The sequence below is a fragment of the Nannobrachium achirus genome (genome assembly GCF_963921795.1).
Source record: "Nannobrachium achirus genome assembly, chromosome: 11".
Taxonomy (NCBI): domain Eukaryota; kingdom Metazoa; phylum Chordata; class Actinopteri; order Myctophiformes; family Myctophidae; genus Nannobrachium; species Nannobrachium achirus.
Window position 1 is genome coordinate 36396105 of NC_137820.1, and position 20376 is coordinate 36416480.

Sequence of the window (20376 nt, forward strand, 5' to 3'; positions counted from 1 at the left end):
AGATATCATTCATCATTCATGTCCTTATAAAACATGCAGCTGCTGGTTAAACCTTTTTAAAACAGCTGATTGGCTAAATGACGTGTTGCAATACAGTACTGTAGTTCATCTGATCAATTCCTCCCTTAGTAAAACCATTTCTAAAGTCACTTTTGTCATAAACATTTCCAGTTACTTTTAAATATAAATCCATGAATTGTCTATTATGTGCTGCTATTATGTTGTTAAATTATAGTAAAAGAACTACAAGTGCAACATTTAACAAAATAATCACTTTAACAAGGTATTATAATTATATTCTCCACACTTGTATTCTCCCCATCTTGACAAAATGGTATATTCGCAGGTCAGCTGCACAGTTGCAATGCATTATTGTTAATTGTGGCACGTTTACTAACATGCCAAGTTTAGCTGCACTTGAACAACCGTTCCAGGCTGCCATATCTAGCCCAAGAAACCGTAGACACCCGGGGAAATAACAGACAAAACCTGTACGCATGAGGACTCCCATCTGCCATACCCTGGCTTTTGCTGACCGCTTCTTAAATCACATTGAACCCCCTGCAGATGGGGACTGAGCATTGGTTCGACCTCCCGTTGGTCCGACCAGGTTAACATTCACCAGGTTAGCATTCCCCAGTGTCGGCAGGTTAGCATTCATCACCAGGTTAGCATTCACCAACGTTAGTTTTACTGAGGTTATAGGGTTAGGGTTAAGGTCAGGTTTCAATGCTAGCATCTACAGGCAAACACAAACACATACAGCACACAAGAACAAGAAGACATTGTGAAGATTACAGACACTGTTTGTGTTACCTGAACAGATCACCTCCAGTCTGTAAAAGGAAGCGCTGGAAACCTTTGTTATACAGTCCCTGAGCGACGACTCGGAGCCGACACAGGAAGATCTAATCAACCATACAGATTGCCGTGAGTTAATAGTCTTTTCTGTTGAAACAGCAGAGCCACAGTCGAGCTGTCTGCACACTACAGATGATGACTTCAGGGTCCAGTGAGACAAAGCATCAACTGGTCTCCACACTCCCTGGTGCTTCATCTCCAGTCTGCCAGTGCAGCTACTGGTTCCCCCCACTAACCTGGATTCTGTACAGAGACAGGCAAAGCAGGTAAGCAATGCTGTGTGTGTGTGTGTGTGTGTGTGTGTGTGTGTGTGTGTGTGTGTGTGTGTGTGTGTGTGTGTGTGTGTGGGCTCCTTCAATGCCTTTAATCTCACCGAATTGCCCGACTGCATGTACATTAACACGTGACGTCATAGACGCGTGCCCGTGACGCGCGCACGCATCAAAGCGCGTGCGTGTGCCATGTGAGAGCGTTACCATTGTAAGTCAATGGTAACGCTTCCTCAGCGTTGCCAACGTTGGGCAAGGCCGAAGGGCCGAAAACGCGCCCGTACACTGTCCATTGAGGTAAATAAAATCATGTAAAAAGGATATTCCTTGAGTGCTGGCGACTACTTCTTTCTCATATGCTTTTTTGAGCCGTGCACCTAAAAGCCTTCATCTAACTTGGAGTGTTGCGGGCTGTCTGCTTTATTGCAGATACCTTTCTCTACTATATCATTACACCCTACTACATCATTAGTATGTAGTCAAAGAGACATCTAAATGCTTTCTACAGCTCGACTTCATCAAAATGTAACCTATACTGTGTGTCTTGTCTGACTTACTAGCTTGCAAATTATTTATTTTTTACCTGGGTGTCACCTGTTGAATGCACAGTAAAAGCCCTAGTAGTTATTTAACTCAAATGTGTGTACAAATGTAGCCAGCATTTAACGGTGTGTGCAGAAAAAAATAATCAATTTCCAATTTTGGGGGGTACGTTTTACAGTATGAAAAAGTAGTTTGTATAACTAGTTAGGGAGCGATAAATACAGTAATATTACATTTGAAACGAGTAGAGTAACAAGTAATACACAACTTTTTGTTGTTGTTTGTAATGAGCCCAACACCGGACATAAACATTTCCTGTTCTGGAAATGGATATGGAAACTTCTGGAGTACAAAGCCTATTGCCTCTCATTTATCCTTGTTTATCTCCTAAATACATCTTTTCTGTATGTCTTATATTTGTTTTAATGTGATTCTTTTTTATCCTATATCTCATCCTTGCTATTAATGTGTCACATTGTCTTGCAAAGCTCTATAGTGCTGTACAACATTTATTTATTATTTCTACCATTTAACTTAAACTCTATTGTCACATCACAGGTTTCAGGTGTAAACAAATACAAAAATATATATATTAGTTTTTGCCCATTGTACTACCTGAGCAGGTGATTCCAATAGTTTTGTCAGTTGAGCAGGTGTTTCTAGTTGACTCTGAAGTTTTACAGTTCAGGAGAAAGGACTCGTTGCCTTCACACTGGAACTCTCTTTCCCAAATCGAACCTTTAACCACTCCATAGAGCGCCCCCTGGAGGACTGAAGGAGCCCCACAGCCAAGCTCCCTACAGACCACCTCTGCATCCTGCTGGTCAAAGTCACCTTCACACACTGAGACCCACGACTGATTAGACTTCACCTCCACTCTGCCTGAACAGAAACCAGTCCCATTCACCAACCTCACAGAATCTGAGAGTGAGATAGATAGAGAGATAGAGAGAGAGAGAGAGAGAGAGAGAGAGAGAGAGAGAGAGAGAGAGAGAGAGAGAGAGAGAGAGAGAGAGAGAGTTAGCTGAACGTTCATACAGGAGTCAATATTAGTGGTAACCACAACTTTTCAACATCCCATCGTGCATTGCGCAGAAGGCATTTCCGGCGCCGCAACGTGAGCTTGTATGTCTGCTGTTAACCGGAAGTGTCTCGCAGATAATGCTCCAGTAAATTCTCGCGGAAACAGGTGGATAGGGTCATAGGGCATAATTGAGCAGTGAACTTATGATATGTAATAGAGAGATTATTTTGAACACACACGCACGCACGCACACACACACACACACACACACACACACACACACACACACACACACACACACACACACACACACACACACACACACACACACACAAAATGTGATTGTCATCATTTGTGTTACCTGAACAGATCAGCATCAGCCTCTCAGTGGAAAAGGTTGCCATCTTTGTTCCACATTCCCTCAGTGAAGACTCAGAACCCACACAATAAGATGCAACCTTCCATACAAGTTGATAGTAAAAACCATAACTCCTTTCTGTTGAAAAAGCAGAGCCACAGTCCAGCTGTCTACACACTAGAGACGATGAGTTCTGGTTCCAATCTGACCGACCATCCACTGCTCTCCACTTCCCCTGGTGTTTCATCTCCACTCTGCCAGTACAGTTAGTGGGTCCACCCACCAACCTGACATCATCAGGTTCTGCATACACACAGGAGTAAAATGAAAGTTTCTTTCATTATATGTGATCCGAGAGCCAACACCAACTCCAAATCCAGACTAAAAGATGTACTGTAGTTTGCCTTTTATTATTACTTGCGCCAGCAGAGCGAGCAAGTACTGTGTTCGTAGCCTGGCTTTGCTCAGACTCATTCACACATGGAGAGGGTAGATGAGTCGGTCTGGCCCCGCAAGGCTACTGTGGCCAAATTCCAATCTCCCCCCTAAACCCTGTTGACTCACGGACTTAGGTGACGTCAACATGGTAAGGGCTTGAGGGTACACCCCCCTAGTGGTGAGCAAAGGAACGTCTGTGGACTCAGCTAGAGGGTACAGCTCCAAAGGGAATGGAACAGCACTTTAGATCAGTGGTTCTCAACCTGTGGGTTGGGACCCCCTGGGGGTCCGCAAATTATTTTGAGGGGTCCCCAGATGATTATTAATGTGTGACATTGTTTTCTCAACAGTAAAAAAACAACAACATGAAGTTAGGGTATCTGCACATTTTTAATCTAAAGTGTAAAAAACATTGTCCTATATCAGAGGCAGAAATTGTGGAAATAGCAGATCTACATGCTCACAACACCTCGCAACGTTAGGCGCTGTGAGCATGTAGATCTGCTATTTTCCAGATAGAACCGTGCTATAAAGCCCCCTGACCAGTTCAAATATGATTCTTTTGGGGGTTGTTGTCTGAAAAGGTTAAGAAAGAACCACTGCTAGATGAGTGTTTTATTCATGACACTTTACATCACATTTAAAAATCTTTACTGTCCTTAATTGCTTTAAAGTATGTGATTGTTGATTATTATTATAATAGGCTAGATACTACTATAATCTATTCATTTTAATTTCTGTTTATGGGTTATAATGTTATTCATTTTAAATTGTATTTCCATATTCTGCATTTACCTTGCATATGTCTTATCATGTGCCCCCGTATTTTTAACTAAATATATAGGCTATCTTCATCCTGTCTCGCTTTGAGGAGAACAGTGAGAAAGCACTACTGCTTGCCTTGTTGACGTTCTAACCGCAATTCGTGACTCATCTCCACATTTAAATGATTGACATTTTGAGGATCCAGCTGATTCCCCTAGTAACGCTATGAACTGTGGGTAATTCCTTTGCCAAAGGCTGCAAATGTACGGACTTAAGGAAAGTCAACAAAAGGGGGCGTTCCCGCACCCTCACGGACTTACCGATTTTACATTGGAACGTGAACGCGCACGCTGACTTTGGCTAAGTCCGTGAGTCAGCGAGTCAACGGTTTGGAATTTGGCCTGTGTTCGGTGCTGTCTGTATCTGGCTGTCTATATCCGGCAGACAGTACAAAGGCAGGGCCTTTAGCCAATGAGAGAGCTGCGTCCTCGGTGATGTCACCACCAACAAGTGCGACCTGATATAAATAATAAGGAGCAAGTTGGCACCTCAACACATAAAACTTGCTCAACAACCTACATACATACAGACCGTACTCATCACCCTACTTGTATGCTCTGCTCGTCACACTTGTAGTTTTCTTTGGAAAGTGAGTGCAGAGGCACAAGTTGGCACCTCGAACAGAGCTGTCTAGTTTTGTTTTACTTTTGCAGGCTGTTTAGTAGTGCTGTATAAGAAAAGTGTATTATTACTATCATTACTTGAGCAGGTGAGTCCAACAGTCTTGTCAGGTGAGCAGGGGTTTCTAGTTGAGTCTGAGGTTCTACAGCCCATGAGAGCAGACTCGCTGCCTTCACACTGGAACTCTTTGGTCCACGCTGGAGCCTTCACTTCTCCATAGAGTGCCCCCTGGAGGACTGAAGGAGCCCCACAGCCAAGCTCCCTACAGACCACCTCTGCATCCTGCTGGTCAAAGTCACCTTCACACACTGAGACCCACAACTGATTAGACTTCACCTCCACTCGGCCTGAACACAGGCTAGTCCCTTTCACCAACCTCACAGACTCTGGAGAGAGAGAAAGAGAGAGAGAGAGAGAGAGAGAGAGAGAGAGAGAGAGAGAGAGAGAGAGAGAGAGAGAGAGAGAGAGAGAGATCCAATTTGGATGACATATGGCATGACATTTCATAATGATCTGCTAGTGCTGTACGTTGAGCAGAGCACAATACTAACCCTCTTTTCTCCTCTCATTGCCGTGCAAAGACACCCAGTAGTGACTACTTTCTTATTGCTTATTATTAGCCTATTCTTATGACGTGCACATTATTTGCCTCTTGAAGATCCTAGGGCTGGGTCCGATGACTTCCCCTGCAAGCTTGTGCAAGATCAGCAGTTGATAAAAGCGCAAGCCTACTGTAGAATGGAATGTCAATGGCCGGGGTTCCCAAAGTGATTTTAGCCCATCGTAGCTCACGCATGGTCGTAGAGACCAAGCCCTGACCGCCATGTTCCCGTGTTTACATGTGTTCGGGCAGAGCAACTTATTTAGCCTTCTACAGCTACACCAACATTCAGATTTCACAACGTGCTTAATAAAGTCTCACTCCTGTCTAAATACGGTACAGCTGTCTATAATGACCTGTATCCTCTGTGTTCTTTAATAAGAAGCCTTTTTATCTGATTGCTTTCTGTTTTCCCAAGTATTTCCTGGCGTTCCCCATGCGCACCAACCCCATTGAGATAAACAGACAGCGATCGAATAAAAAGGCTTCTTATTAAAGAACACAGAGGATACAGGTAATTATAGAACGCTGTACTGTATTTAGACAGTTATGAGACTTTGTGAAATCTGAATGATGGTGTAGTTGTAGGGGGCTAAATAAGTCGCTCTGCCCGAACCCATGTAAACCCGGGAACATGCCGGTCAGGGCTTGGTCTCATGCCTGCTTCAAACCCTCCCTGTTGAAGATGTTATTTAGCAGCTGAAGCAGAAAAATGCTCTAAATCTGCAAGCTGGAGAGGCATTTACAGTATAAGTAAGCTCTTCTTTGCTTTTTTTTTCTAGACACGCGAGTCTCAACAGATGGCAATTTGGTGTCAAGAAAAAGCATGATGCTTTCTAAGATCAAGGCTGCGATACTGTGTGTGTGTGTGTGTGTGTGTGTGTGTGTGTGTGTGTGTGCGCGCGCGTGCATACATTGTGTATGCATACTGTATGTGTGTTTGTTTTCCAAATACATACGTTTTAAAAACTGCACTTGTTTGTGCATGACTAATGCCTGTCTAATATAGAAAAGTATGGAATCCTCATTGGAGCTGATGCATGAAAACAATGTCTGCATTTTAATCGCACACATGTGAACTCACATGCACGCACACTCGTACAAAATGAGACAGACAGAGAGAGAGAGAGAGAGAGAGAGAGAGAGAGAGAGAGAGAGAGAGAGAGAGAGAGAGATACATACAGAATAGGCCCCTACTGTCATTGTTTTTTTGCTACCTGAACAGATCACCTCCAGTCTGTAATAGGACTTGTGAGACTCCGTTCTTCCGCACTCGGACAGGGAAGACTCTGATCCATCGCAGGTAGACATGATCCTCCATTGAGTTAGAGTAAAAGAAAACAATTCAAAGATAAGTTTTGTTGAAACCGCAGAGCCACAGTCCAGCTGTCGACACACTACAGCTGACGACTTATGGTTCCAGTCATTCCAAGCCAACATCCAAGCACCCACTGTTCTCCACTCTCCCCGGTGTTTCATCTCCAGTATGCCAGTACAGTGACTGGTTCCCCCCTTCAACCTGACATCATCAGACCCTGTGCAGAGACATGTAGTGGGAGAAATGTGTGAAAAAGGTGTTCACTTCTGGCAGAAAGCGTGAAAATGTGCACCTAGAAGTATGTTTGTGCGCTGAATTAAAAAATTGACGGATCCAAGCACTTTTCCCATAGGATCTGGTCATAAAATGAGAATTACAGATGGCTCTAATTCGCTTACTATACAGGGAAAAAAGACCCCCCCAAAACATATTCTTTAAGTAGCAAGTGAGGGGTCTAACTAGGAATTTTTCATGATTCTGAATCCATTGCAAGCATTTGTTTTGCATGAAAAACATTCCTTGGGCTAAAGATGGACCCTACAAAACTATGGTTGGGTGGGAAGGGGATGGGACTTTCAGAGATACTACTTAGGGTCATGACTTTTATGTTTCTATTGTTTGTTTGTATGTATTATTTATTTATGTTACTGTTTCATTGTGTGTTTTTGTTAATGTATAACTTAAGATTTTGTGTGGAAAAAAAATAGAAAAACAGACCATGCATTGTTGCATTGATCTCTGACTTAATGTAATTTGCTCCAATAAAAACATTTGAAACAAAACTATCACAGTTTTGTAGGGTCCATTTTTAGCCCAATGAATGTTTTTCAATATTTTTTGGGGGGTCTTTTTTCCCTGTTTAGTAAGGGAATTAGAGCCATCTTTAATTCTCATTTTATGATCAGATCCCATGGGCAAAGTGCTTGGATCCATCAATTTTTTAATTCAGTGCACAAAAATACCCCTAAGTGCAAATGTTCACGCTTTCTGCCGGAAGTGAACACATTAGCCTATTTTTGTTACATATTTCTCCCACTAATGGGAGTAAGCAGTAGTATAAGTATAAGCCTCGGGGACCAATGGTTCCTGAGCCATGTGGCCCATGGGGCAGGACTCTATCTTCTGATCCAGTAGCGTGAGGCATAAGCAATACAATTCGAATGCCACTTTCACTAGAAATAAGCCTTTTAGTCTATAAGTTGTTCTTTGATTTTTTTTTACCGGGAGATCTCAGTCGAATCATACAAAAATATATGGGATTCAGTGATATATTCAGGACACAAGAGTCTAGCCCCGCCCAGCTGTAGTCAGCTGTCAGTCAGCTCTTTTCCGATTCCTTATTCACATATCTGCTGGTCATTACGTCATACTCCAATCAAAGCTCTCGTTCAGTAGGGAAGGCTTCTTTAACCCATTTAGGCCTGACCTAAGTTTTCTGAAAAAAGTCAAATATTATTCAAAAATTACAAAAACAAATATGTTGCTACATACTGTAATGTGTTTCCGGCCTGAATGGGGGACTATAATCGCCAAAATAAAGTCATTCAGGCTTGTTTTGAATTGTGAAACCGTATGGCAACATGTCTTGCACGCGCACCTTCGCGGGCGTGCAAGACACCAGTCATGTCACCTTAGCAACAGGAATGATGAATTTAATTTAAGAAGTACATTTTTTCTTCTTCCCTGTATGGCAGCTGCCATACCTTGCCATACCCAATTGACGCCTCTGGGCGTTTAAGGTTAAACCGCGAGGCCGAGGCGAGATGAGTAGCCTACTCAGAGTTGGGGGAAGATATACCAATACAGAGGACAGCAGAATGTGAAGATATTTTTTTCCGTCATGTCGAATCGCAAATGTATTTGTCTCATCTGTAACAACTATGCTTTAATTTGTAAACAAATCACCCATCCCAGACACTATAACCACATAACATTTTTTACCTTCATTATCAGAGTTAGCACAGATTATCTGTGTTAGCGCCTCGCATCGCGAGGCGTTGTGTGCTTGTTGGTCGGCTGTTAGCTTTAGTTAATTTTTTAGATGATTATAAACGAACGGTTTTGGACATACAAGGTTTCCACCCGACCACAACGATATTTTTGTTTTAACTTTTGTTTTTAGACCTGTCATAGACGACCTGAGATGTCTCCAGAGGTCGTAATTTGAAAACAAGACCCTGGCATTTGTACCCTAATGCTAGACCGTTGAGTGAGTTAAAGACAATCAGCATTTGTTTTAAATCAAGTGACATCCAATAGTTATCAGTTACCTACCTGAGCCCAAGAACAGAATGAATAACGTCAATATTTGATGCATATTGTCTCCAGATGATTTAGTCACACTGTAGCCTAAACCGGACCTTTACTGGAATAAGACACTCTGTCGTCTGTTTCATATGTTTGACACATCAACTCTCATCTACGACTTTATCTTTTCATCTGGATGTGGTTTCCCTCTTACAGTATTCTCCAGGCACGTGCACACGTAGACATCAAAGGGGGCTTGAGCCTCTGCCCTTTTATCTGTATGTAAAAAGTGCCCTCTCCAGACCATGAATGCAGTTTCTTTCACTATGATGAAAGAAATGCAAATGCCCCCATACCTAAAGGCAGAATTCAAGAGAATTGCCTTGTCCAAACTATCCTGAACTTGAATCAATGCAGCCTCTTATGTTGAAATAATTGCCCTTTCTGGGTAGAAATCCATGCCATTACACCACATCTCCACTTTAGTACAAAATAGCCAACCTCCAGGCTCACAACGCGTAGCGCTGCGACGCATTGTGAGTTGGAGGTCTGCTATTTTCAATATTTTCACCAAAAGGCCTTTAAGAAATGTCAGCCCCTGCCTCTCTAACATTCTCTGCACGTACCTGGTATTCTCACTGGCATACTGACAGGAAGCTGTTATGGATTTGAAATGTAAAATCCAACATACGTGAAAGTACAGTACTTTCTACTGCAATTTATTATTATTATTATCATTATTATTATTATTATTTATCGCTACAAGTTGTACCTCAATCCATGTTATAGGCTATCTGAGAGAGAAGCACCTTTAATAAAACACTAAGAAATCACTTCTGACTTAAAGACACTCTTTCTCAAAAGGAAAGGCATAACTCTCCCTCCTGCATGGAACACAGCACATCTCCCAGAGCCCAGAAAAAGACAAAGGTTTCTAAATTGTCCACGATTTTATGATTGGTAAACTCCACCCGTAGACGTGCTGCCACCAGTCCTTCCATTACCTGCAGTGGTACGTTTCAAGTTCCCTCTGTTTTCTTTTTACGAGAAATACAATTCATCAGTGTGTGCACAGACCTTTTTTGGAGGGAGTTTGTTTTGGTGAGTGAGAACATCACCAATGACAACAATCTTTCTATCTATCTATCTAGCCTCGGAAACCCAGTCTTTTATTTTGGCGATAGGAAGAAAAAACTATCTATCTATCTATCTATCTATCTATCGATATCTATATCTATATCTATATATTTCTCTCTCTCTCTATATATATATATATGTATGTATGTATGTATGTATGTATGTATGTATGTATGTATGTAGTATATCTATATCTATATCTATATATCTATATCTATATCTATATCTATATCTATATATATATATATATATATATATATATATATATATACATATATATGGATGGATGGATGGACTTTATTTTCAGATACAATCGGGTCCATATAACCCAGAGTTTTAGGCCCTGGTCTTAAGCATTGATCCGGGCCGGGATGTAGCATTGGAAGCGATACTGAAGTGGTTTAGGGTAAATTGTTGGAAGTTAGTTTAACTTGATTGTTTCAGTGTAAACTTATTTGCTAAATTGTTGGCAAATCCCATGATGATGTTTTAAGAAATTAAATCATATTAAACTAATAAAGCTACCGGTATGTCTTCTGACAAAAAATGAAGAGTGTCGCACTGAGAAATAAAAATGTGTCCTTTATTGTTCCATATGCCTCAGAAGATCACATGCATGCGTTTTGACGATCCAGCTTTAATCAGTCACACACTGTATGAAGGCTGGATATAGCTGGATCACCCGTGATCTTGTGAGCTTGACACTCTTCATTTTGATCTGTTGAACAATATATTAGGCAGAGTTGATTTTGTTGACTAAAAAGAAGAGGAAAAACTAACTTTTTTCACTGACGAAAACAAAATAAAAACTGAGCTACTGTATGATGCCTAAAAGTAGGACTAAATATATTGACCATTTTGTCAACAAATAAAAGCTAGACTAATGTTTGGGACGGACTAGTGGAGATCCAGTACAACTAAAATATAAGTCATCATGGGTGCGTGCGGGTGTCACAGAAAATAGCTGACAGCTATTTTTTTTTAATTGCAGATTCAAAGATGATAACATGTTTACATAAAAAGGTAGCACCGTCTCTTCTTCAGGATGTGTTTCTGTAGGTTTTCAAAGTTTCACAGACATCCTGACAGGAAGCTGTTAGCATGAACACTTCTTGACTAAACATTTGTATTTTATTTAGACACTATAGCCTATATTTTTCACTATAACATATGTTCCAAAATATGAAATAGGTAGCACATCTCACCATAGCCTATGCATGCACACATGCACGTATTTTGGCAGAGAGGATCTTTGCTATTGTTTTCCGAGCATTAAATAAAGGTTGATTGATTGATTAATTGATTGATTGATTGATTGATTGATTGATTGATTGATTGATTAACTGACTGATTATTTTGTCCTCTTTGACTTGAATTTTGAGATGTGCTACCTTTTTTCATATTTTATGTACATATACAAACAGAATCAGAATCCGTCACTTCAATAATACACAGAGCATAAAGGCATACAGTCATTGGAGCAAAATACTGTTTTCTGCAACTATGGTGCTTGTTGTAAAAACAACAGACAACTTTAAAAACAGGACAAACAGCATGATCCGGAGTAGCTTCTATATGCAGTGATGGAAGTACTCACATGTTTTACTTAAATTTCGTAAACCGTTGCAACCTTAAAAAAAGATATAGACCTATATATATATATATATATATATATATATATTATATATATATATATAATTGCCACTGACAAGGTTTTATGCTGCCCCTGTCTTCTGACATAAACAATTAAGAGTGTCGCACTCAGAAATGAAAATGTGTCCTTTATTGTTCCATATGCCTCAGAAGATCACATGCATTCGTTTTGACTATCCAGCTTTAATCAGTCACACACTGTATGAAGGCTGGATATAGCTGGATCACCTGTGATCTTGTGAGCTTGACACTCTTCATTTTGATCTGTTGAACAATATATTAGGCAGAGTTGACTTTGTCGACTAAAACTATGAGGAGCTACTGTATGATGACTAAAAGTAGGACTAAATATATTGACAATCTTGTCAACAAATAAAAACTAGACTAATATGTTTGGGACGGACTAGTGGAGATCCAGTATAACTAAAATATAAGTCATCATGGGTGCGCGCGGGTGTCACAGAGAAACGCTGACAGCTAAACAAGTTCTGACTAGAAAGCAGCATTTTTTTTATTGCAGATTCAAAGATGATAACATGTTTAAATATAAAGGTAGCACCGTCTCTTCTTCAGGATGTGGTTTCTGTGGGTTTTCACAAACATCCTGTTTCACAAACATCCTGACAGGAAGCTGTTAGCATTAACACTTCTTGACTAAAAAATTGTATTTTATTTAGACACTATAGCCTATATTTTTCACTATAACATGTTCCAAAATATGAAATAGGTAGCACATCTCACCATAGAGAGGATCTTTGCTTTTGTTTTCCGAGCATTAAATAAAGGTTGATTGATTGACTGATTGACTGACTGATTGATTGATTGATTGATTGATTAACTGACTGATTATTTTGTCCTCTTTGACTTGAATTTTGAGATGTGCTACCTTTTTTCATATTTTATGTAGCTATACAAACAGAATCAGAATCCGTCACTTCAATAATACACAAAGCATAAAGGCATACAGTCATTGGAGCAAAATACTGTTTTCTGCAACTATGGTGCTTGTTGTCACATTTAAAAACAACAGACAACTTTAAAAACAGGACAAACAGCATGATCCGGAGTAGCTGCTACCCACATGCAGTGATGGAAGTACTCACATGTTTTACTTAAGTAAAAGTATCAATAGTAGTAGAAAGCGGACTTTAAACGGATGATGATGACTCCACCACATAGTGAGTCATTATCAAATTGGAAATAGGCTACTCCAGGAAAGTACAAAAAGTACTCAAAATTGTACTTAAGTACTAACATTACTTGAGTAAATGTACTTAGTTACTTTACACCACTGCTCACATGACTTGAGAGTAGGGCAGGAATTTCAGGGAGGCCATGAAGGCCATGGCTGCCGTTGCCCCTCAGTTTGGCCTTGTGCCCCTAAAACCAATGGCATGACTTGAGGCCACAGTGGCCTTAATGCCCCAGCTGACTGTACCACTTTCTCCTCTGTCTCTTTCAATATGTAGACAGTAGACACCGGTGTCTCTTTCTTGTCAATATGTAGCGCCAGATTTTGCACAGATGTAGCCCAGGGCATGCTCTAATGATTTAGCTAGGGTGCCCGAGTCACTATCACTAAACCATCGTTTTGTGGGGTACAGTTAATTTGCCCAAGGAAGGTTTTTTGTGCAAAACAAATGCTTGCTATGGATTCAGAATCACGACAAACCTCTAGTTAGACCCCTCACATGCTACTTAAAGCAGTTTTTTTTCCTCCTGTGGTATAGTGTATAGAAAGTCGATGGGAGCCCAACTATCCCCCCGAGTCCCCATCTTTAAACCAATCCAGTGACTTTGAGGGGCTGAGCATGGATCAGATTGTAAATACCATAATTTACCTATTTCACTGCAGATTAGGTTATCATCCCTAACCCTTAAATTCAACAAAACCTTTGGACTAAAATCTTTTATTTGATGGCCTTCCTGCCCTGGCATTTGGCCGTTGTGCCCTAAAAACACCAAAGGCCATGTGGCCTTTCCCCTAAAATGACAAAATTCCAGGCCTGCTTGAGACCAGTAGTCAGTAGTTCTGACTACTGAACTACTTTAACCTGGACAGGTTAAAATAGACTTCAATGCCTGAGCACATTCATGCTTTCCAGAGCATGGCCTCTACCGATTTTGGTGACCCCATGGCCTATCCTGTAGCACCACTCTCAGGCCAAAATATGCCATTTACACACAATATTTCTCATAATCTAATGAGCAGAGAAGACAATCCTTTCTGTTGTTTCAGGTCCGATTGGACAATTAAATGTCCAAAGAGACAGGATCCGGCACGTGCACACAAAGACATCAAAGGGGGCTTGAGCCCCTGCCCTTTTAGCCGTCTGTAAAAAGTGCCCTCTCCAGACCATGGATGCAGTTTTTACTATGGTGAAAGAAATGCAAGTGCCCTCTTTCCATGCCATTCCTGAAGGCAACATTCAAGAAAATTGCCTTGTCCAAACTCTCTTGAAATTGAATGCAGCATCTTATGTGGAAAGAATTGCCCAATCTGTGTAGAAATCAAGCATCGGAAATAACCGACCTCCAAGCTCCGAGCTTGGAGCCAGGTGGACGGAGCGGCACCTGGCTCCAAGGTGCCAAGAAAGAAAGAAAGAAAGAAAGAAAGAAAGAAAGAAAGAAAGAATTTATATCGATACTGTAGGTCACTGTGTGTCACGTGGCTTGCCGAGTAAGGGTCTGGACGCTTTGTAGGAAGCCCTTGACACCGAGACCCTCTGCATCCTCTCCGCCTTCAGCCTCTCCTGGTAGCGTCTCTCAAAGTACGCCATGTCCTTCTCCTCTCTCGTTCTCAGGTCCGGTGAAGTCGTCCGGAGGTTCTCCGCCGCCGGTGCCGCTCTGTCCACCTGGCCGGACGACACCGTGTTTCCATACGCCTCCTCAAACGTGTGTGGCTGGAACGAGCCGCCGTACCGCTCGGGATACAGCACCGAGTCCGGAGGGGGCCCAACGCCGCTGGTGTCCAGCCTGAGGTAGCCGTCCGCCAGGGAGCTGAACCCGGTCAGCCCGCCCATGGCGGCGTAGGGCACGTCGTGGCCCACCGGCCGGCCCCGCGCCTCCCGCTCCCGCCTCGTCTCCACCAGGGTCCGGTGGGCGAAGGCGGGCTGGCCGCAGCCGCAGGTGTACGGGCTCCGAAAGCCGGCGCAGGATGGGCACTTTGCGCACGCGTGCCCGGCGCCCTCGGCGTGGTCGCGGGCCGCGTGCTTGCACCCGCAGCGGGCGGGCTGCGAGCCGGCGAGGGGCAAATACTCGTAAGTGGCGCAGCAGCAGCCTCTGACCCGGCACGGCAGGGCCAGCGGTCGCTCGACCGGGACCGCCTCAAAGTCCGTCCTGTGCTCCTTGTATCGGTGAGTGCAGAAGCACTCGGTCTCGGGGCCGACGAGCTTGCAGTCCATTCCGCCCGGCACACCGTAGCTCACGTACAGCCTGTTCCTCGCCCTCTGAGGGATCACCCTCTTCTTGTAGACCTCGTACTCCTCGGGAGTGAACAGTGTGCCGCCGTCGTCGTCGCCCACGATCCTCCTGTACTCCAGGTAGTCATCGACGGCCTTTTGGGCGGCCTCGTCCAGGCGGATTCTTTCCATCGTCCGCAAGGCCCACGTTGGTTGTAAGACTGTTTATTGTAATTGTTTGATGGAATAAGGCGTGAACCGTCCCTCAGCACCAACAGCTGCGTTGTTACATAATCAATTACTCATGTTTTATAATAATAATAAAAGTTTTATGTCATCATGTCACGTCAGATAAACATAAACATAAATAGCCAATCTACAGGTTCACCTGGTGTGGAGCCGGGGTCAGGGGGAAACAATTCAATTCATTTCAAAGGAGCTTTATTGGCATGAGAAAACATATGTTTACATATCCAAAGCAAGTGTCAAAATGTAATAAAAACTGTTGAAAAAGGGGAACATATATACAGTTGGAGGAGGTACAGCATTGTGTAAACAGAGCTATTTCACATTTTGTCGGTATATACATGTTATACAGGGTATAGAACTTTTTGAAACAAATAGCAGCAATCTTTTGCAGTTGCTTTGGGAGGGAGCGTGTCGCTGTTACTTCATGTCATCTTTTCGACACCTGACTCTAACCCTCACCCTAACCTTAACCTCCGTGGAGTGAGTCGCTAACCCTCCGGTCAAAATGATGGGCGTTCGCAAAAGCGAGATTTCCCCGCTTTGGGACATATAGCACAGCATTGGTTTCTCAAAACTATTTTGAACCATTGGAACCATAGCTGGACCAGCGACGCGTTGTGAGCTTGGAGGTCTGCTATTTTCAATATTTTCACCAAAATTCCCTTTTAGAAATGTCAGCCCCTGCCTCTCTAAAATTATCTGCACGTCCCTGCTTGAGCTGAATCAAGTCAGTCTGAGGGGGAATGTATACATTTTCTACTGTACATAATATACTGTACTTTGTGCGTGTTTTCAGCGAGCCCACGCAGTTTCTGCAGGAACTGCTTTTCCATGTTTCATTAAGTGTCCTGTAAAGCTTGGCCAATGTGACCCTGGGGCCTGGGCGTACAACAAACTTTTAGCATTTTGTGCCAAGATGTAGGGTAGACGCTTCGTCCCAGAGAGATCTAGATGTTGGAGCTTACGTAGCTCCTTCTAGGAGCACCGCTCAAAAAGGTTTTTGGTATTTTTATTTTACTGGAGCATTGGCAATTTTCAATAATTTTACTTCTACTCCACTACACAGAGGCAAATATTGTGCTTTAACTCGATTACAATTATTATAAGAATTATTTCGTTGAGGTTGGTGGTAAAATGTAATTTCCAGACAAACCCAAGACCATTCACAGAGTGAACCTTGTGGGCACTTCAACGTTAAAAATGATTTATTCTTTGTTATGAATGTTTTATTATTATATTATATTATTATTATATTAATTATATTTATTAGGTTTATGTTAAGTAAACCTAATTTTAACATGCACGGTCATTACATCATTATCACTCCTAAGTTTACCCTTCAACATCTTGTTTATCCCCAAAATGATTGAATATAGGTTTTGTAGCCATTTGTAACAAGTCTAGTAATACTGGGCTTTAAATGTGATTAAAAAAAACTTTATTAAAAAAATTAAATACACATGTTAAAAAAGTAATGAATTAAAAACTTCAAAAATAAACAAACACATACATACATACATGCATACATACATGCATACATACTGTACATACATACATACATACATACATATATACAAAATCAATACATTCAAATTTAAAAATGGTGCCCGTGTTAACGATAAAAGTACAAAACAAAGAAACGTGGCCACTTGATGTTGTAGAAACCCTGCACACCAACATGGAACTCATAGAGGGAACCTCATGAGCGCTGCTGGCCTAGTGGTCAAGATGCACACCACATTGCTTCTAAGGCAGTCTCACAGCGAGACACAGGTTTAATTCCAGAGCCTGATAACCTTTGCTGCGTGTCTCTCTCTCAACTGTGTACTGTCAATAAAGGCAGAGAAGCCCCAAAAATATGTTTTCTGATGGGAGTCTGTGGCCTACTTCTGGCCCTTTCTGAGCAGGGGCCTTCCTTACTAGATGATCCCGTCCGTTTGTGGCATCAGATTGTTTAATGCTGGTGGACCAGTGAGATGAATGCTAAAGTTGACTAATCTCCAGTGAGGTAGGACAGTATGGAGTTGGCCACGTCCAAGGTCTCGTCCTTCACCAAGACAACGTCATAGGAGTTCAGATAAGACTGCTTCCTCTCCTCCACCTTGTCGTTGAGGAAGCCGACCTTCAGGATGTTCTCCATGTCCTGGACCCCGTCGGCCATGGTCAGATCTCCCAGGGAGTCTCCCAGCAGCAGCACGTTGGGCCGCGCCCGCAGCTCCCGGAAGCGGCCCGCGCTGAGCAGGGCGCCGTCCCTCTTGTTGTAGATGTGGATCAGCTCCCCTTTGAAGGCCCTCAGCTCGCCCGACTCATCAAAGTCCATGTAGTTGGAGAGGACGTTGATATTGGAGTGGAAGACCCCCGCCTGGCGGAGCACCTCCTCCAGGACGTCTCCTATGCCGGCGGAGAGGATGAGGAGGGGGATGCCGCACTCCCGCAGGCGATCAAAGAACTGCCGATAGCCGTCTCTCAGCATGACCTCGGACTCTCGGACGCGTGAGGCTAGCAGGTGTCTCTTGATCTTCTGCTGCACCAGCAGCTCGTGGGCTCTCGTCCACCACTCCACCATAAGGGGCAGCTTCTCCTCTATGGACCGTGATGAATCTATCTCTATGGGGTAGTACGTGTTGCACAACTCCTTCAACGTTTCTTTGCATTCTTCACCGATGAGCGCGCTGCTGTGCAGAATGCTGTGGCAGGTGGGGCACCGCTTCCCGTTGTGCTCGAATCTCGTGAGGGTCATGTCAAAATCTGAGACGACCTGCACGGCGCCGGGACCAGCATTCCGCATGGCCTCAAGGATCCCCTCCACCCTCCGGCGGTCTCTCATGCACACGGAGGCGTTCGATAACTCCGCAATCATCTTCAGAGAGAGATGTGGGTTCCTTCAGTCTTCGTGTAATTTGATTACAGTGTTTCTAATCCATTACGACACTGCACATGTGCAGCTGATGACAGTCACTAAAAGCACCATATATAGATGGCACTACAATCCTTAACCCTAAACCTTATTCTAGATAATAAACTTTATTTGTGAATCAGATGCAATTGGAAATTTAAGGAAAAACATTTGAGGAGTGGTGCTAGCTCGCGTATTGGTGGAGCTTCATTTGACAGTTAACTTGCTGCAGAATGAGCATCGCAGTGGAAGTGGTTTACTGGTGCCACTTAAGAATCGTCATTCATTTTCCCCATAGACTTTGGCAAAAATATTTATATAACAATAATGTTAAGCCTAGAACCAAGCCATCCAGGATGGCAGTGAATCATGACCATACAACCTTTGTTTCTATGAAAAGAACCTTTTGAAAATCGCTAAACAAAGGGTAGTTATTAAATGTAGTATATCAAATAATTTAATATTAAAATATATTTTCACATAGGATCAAGGGTTTATAAATCAAGGGGTTATAAATATTTTTGTAAAAGTCTATGGGGAAAATGAATGACGATTTTTAAGTGGCACCAGTAAACCACTTCCGCTGCGATGCTCTATAGTCACAGCAGCTAACCCTAACCCAAAGGGCAACACACTGTAGTTCTGGGGAAACTTTATGTTCACTAGATAAACTTCACTAGATAAACGTTTCCGCCACTAGATAAACCTTTACGCTGCCATTGGAAATTGATGATTCCATCAATTTCCAATTTCCAATGGGAATCAATAGGGAATCAATGGGAGTGGGAATCATTAGGGAATCAATTGCTCGAGCTTCACATGACAGTTAGCTTGCTGCGGAATATATAGTCACGTCGGCAACCACCCTTGTAATTTCCTTTTGCATCTTTCTAGTTAGTGTGGTTGCCAGGGCAACCACATTATTACTCTGGGGAATTTTGCAGTTTTTACAACTCTTAGTCTCATTGACTTGAATGGGAAACTCCATATATAGTGAGTAACTTTTAGGTATCTGACCTTTCCCATTGACTTTGAATGGGAAACACCATATATAGTAAGGTAACTTTTAGGTAGCTGACCTTCCCCATTGACTTTGAATGGGAAACACCATATATAGTAAGGTAACTTTTAGGTATCTGACCTTTCCCATTGACTTTGAATGGGAAACACCATATATAGTGAGTAACTTTTAGGTATCTGACCTTTCCCATTGACTTTGAATGGGAAACACCATATATAGTAAGGTAACTCTTAGGTAACTGACCTTTCCAATTGACTTTGAATGGGAAACACCATATATAGTGATGTAAGAGTTATTTTTGTCATCATAATGACATCAGATAAAACCTTAAAATGAGTATATAACTATTTATTATTATTAGTTGTATCATATCATATCAATAGTTGTACTAGATTAGATGAATATTCTATGGCTAGGAAAGATGCGACTACAAGATGCATCAAATCCAAGTCCAAAGTGGATGAAGATTCTAGAGCAAGGAGAAAAGAATATATGAGAAAATATAAAGCTACAAGATGCATCAGCTCCATGTCCAAAGTAAATGAAGACTCTAAGGCAAGGAGAAATGAATATATGAGAAAATATAGAATTAGAAGATGCATCAGTGGACCAATGGAACAAGATCCCCCCAGTGTTGAAGATGAGCAAGATCTACTAAGAAGGAGAAACGAATATATGAGGAAAATATAAAGCTACAAGATGCATCAGCTCCATGTCCAAAGTGGATGAAGACTCTAGAGCAAGGAGAAAAGAATATATGAGAAAATATAAAGCTACAAGATGCATCAGCTCCATGTCCAAAGTAAATGAAGACTCTAAGGCAAGGAGAAATGAATATATGAGAAAATATAGAATTAGAAGATGCATCAGTGGACCAATGGAACAAGATCCACCCAGTGTTGAAGATGAGCAAG

At 42.2% G+C, this 20376-nt stretch overlaps 2 protein-coding genes across 2 annotated transcripts; both read right to left on the reverse strand.

Moving 5' to 3' along the window:
• Positions 1 to 14549: 14549 nt before the first annotated feature.
• LOC308294313 (protein FAM221A-like) lies at positions 14550 to 15488 on the reverse strand (the record flags this gene model as incomplete). The annotated part of the gene is made up of 1 exon (XM_080737041.1): positions 14550 to 15488. The coding sequence occupies one exon, from the start codon at positions 15486 to 15488 to the stop codon at positions 14550 to 14552; it is 939 nt and encodes a 312-aa protein (XP_080593167.1).
• Positions 15489 to 17538: 2050 nt separating this feature from the next.
• LOC308294314 (7-methylguanosine phosphate-specific 5'-nucleotidase-like) lies at positions 17539 to 18405 on the reverse strand (the record flags this gene model as incomplete). Its single annotated transcript, XM_080737042.1, has 1 exon — positions 17539 to 18405. The coding sequence occupies one exon, from the start codon at positions 18403 to 18405 to the stop codon at positions 17539 to 17541; it is 867 nt and encodes a 288-aa protein (XP_080593168.1).
• Positions 18406 to 20376: the final 1971 nt, after the last annotated feature.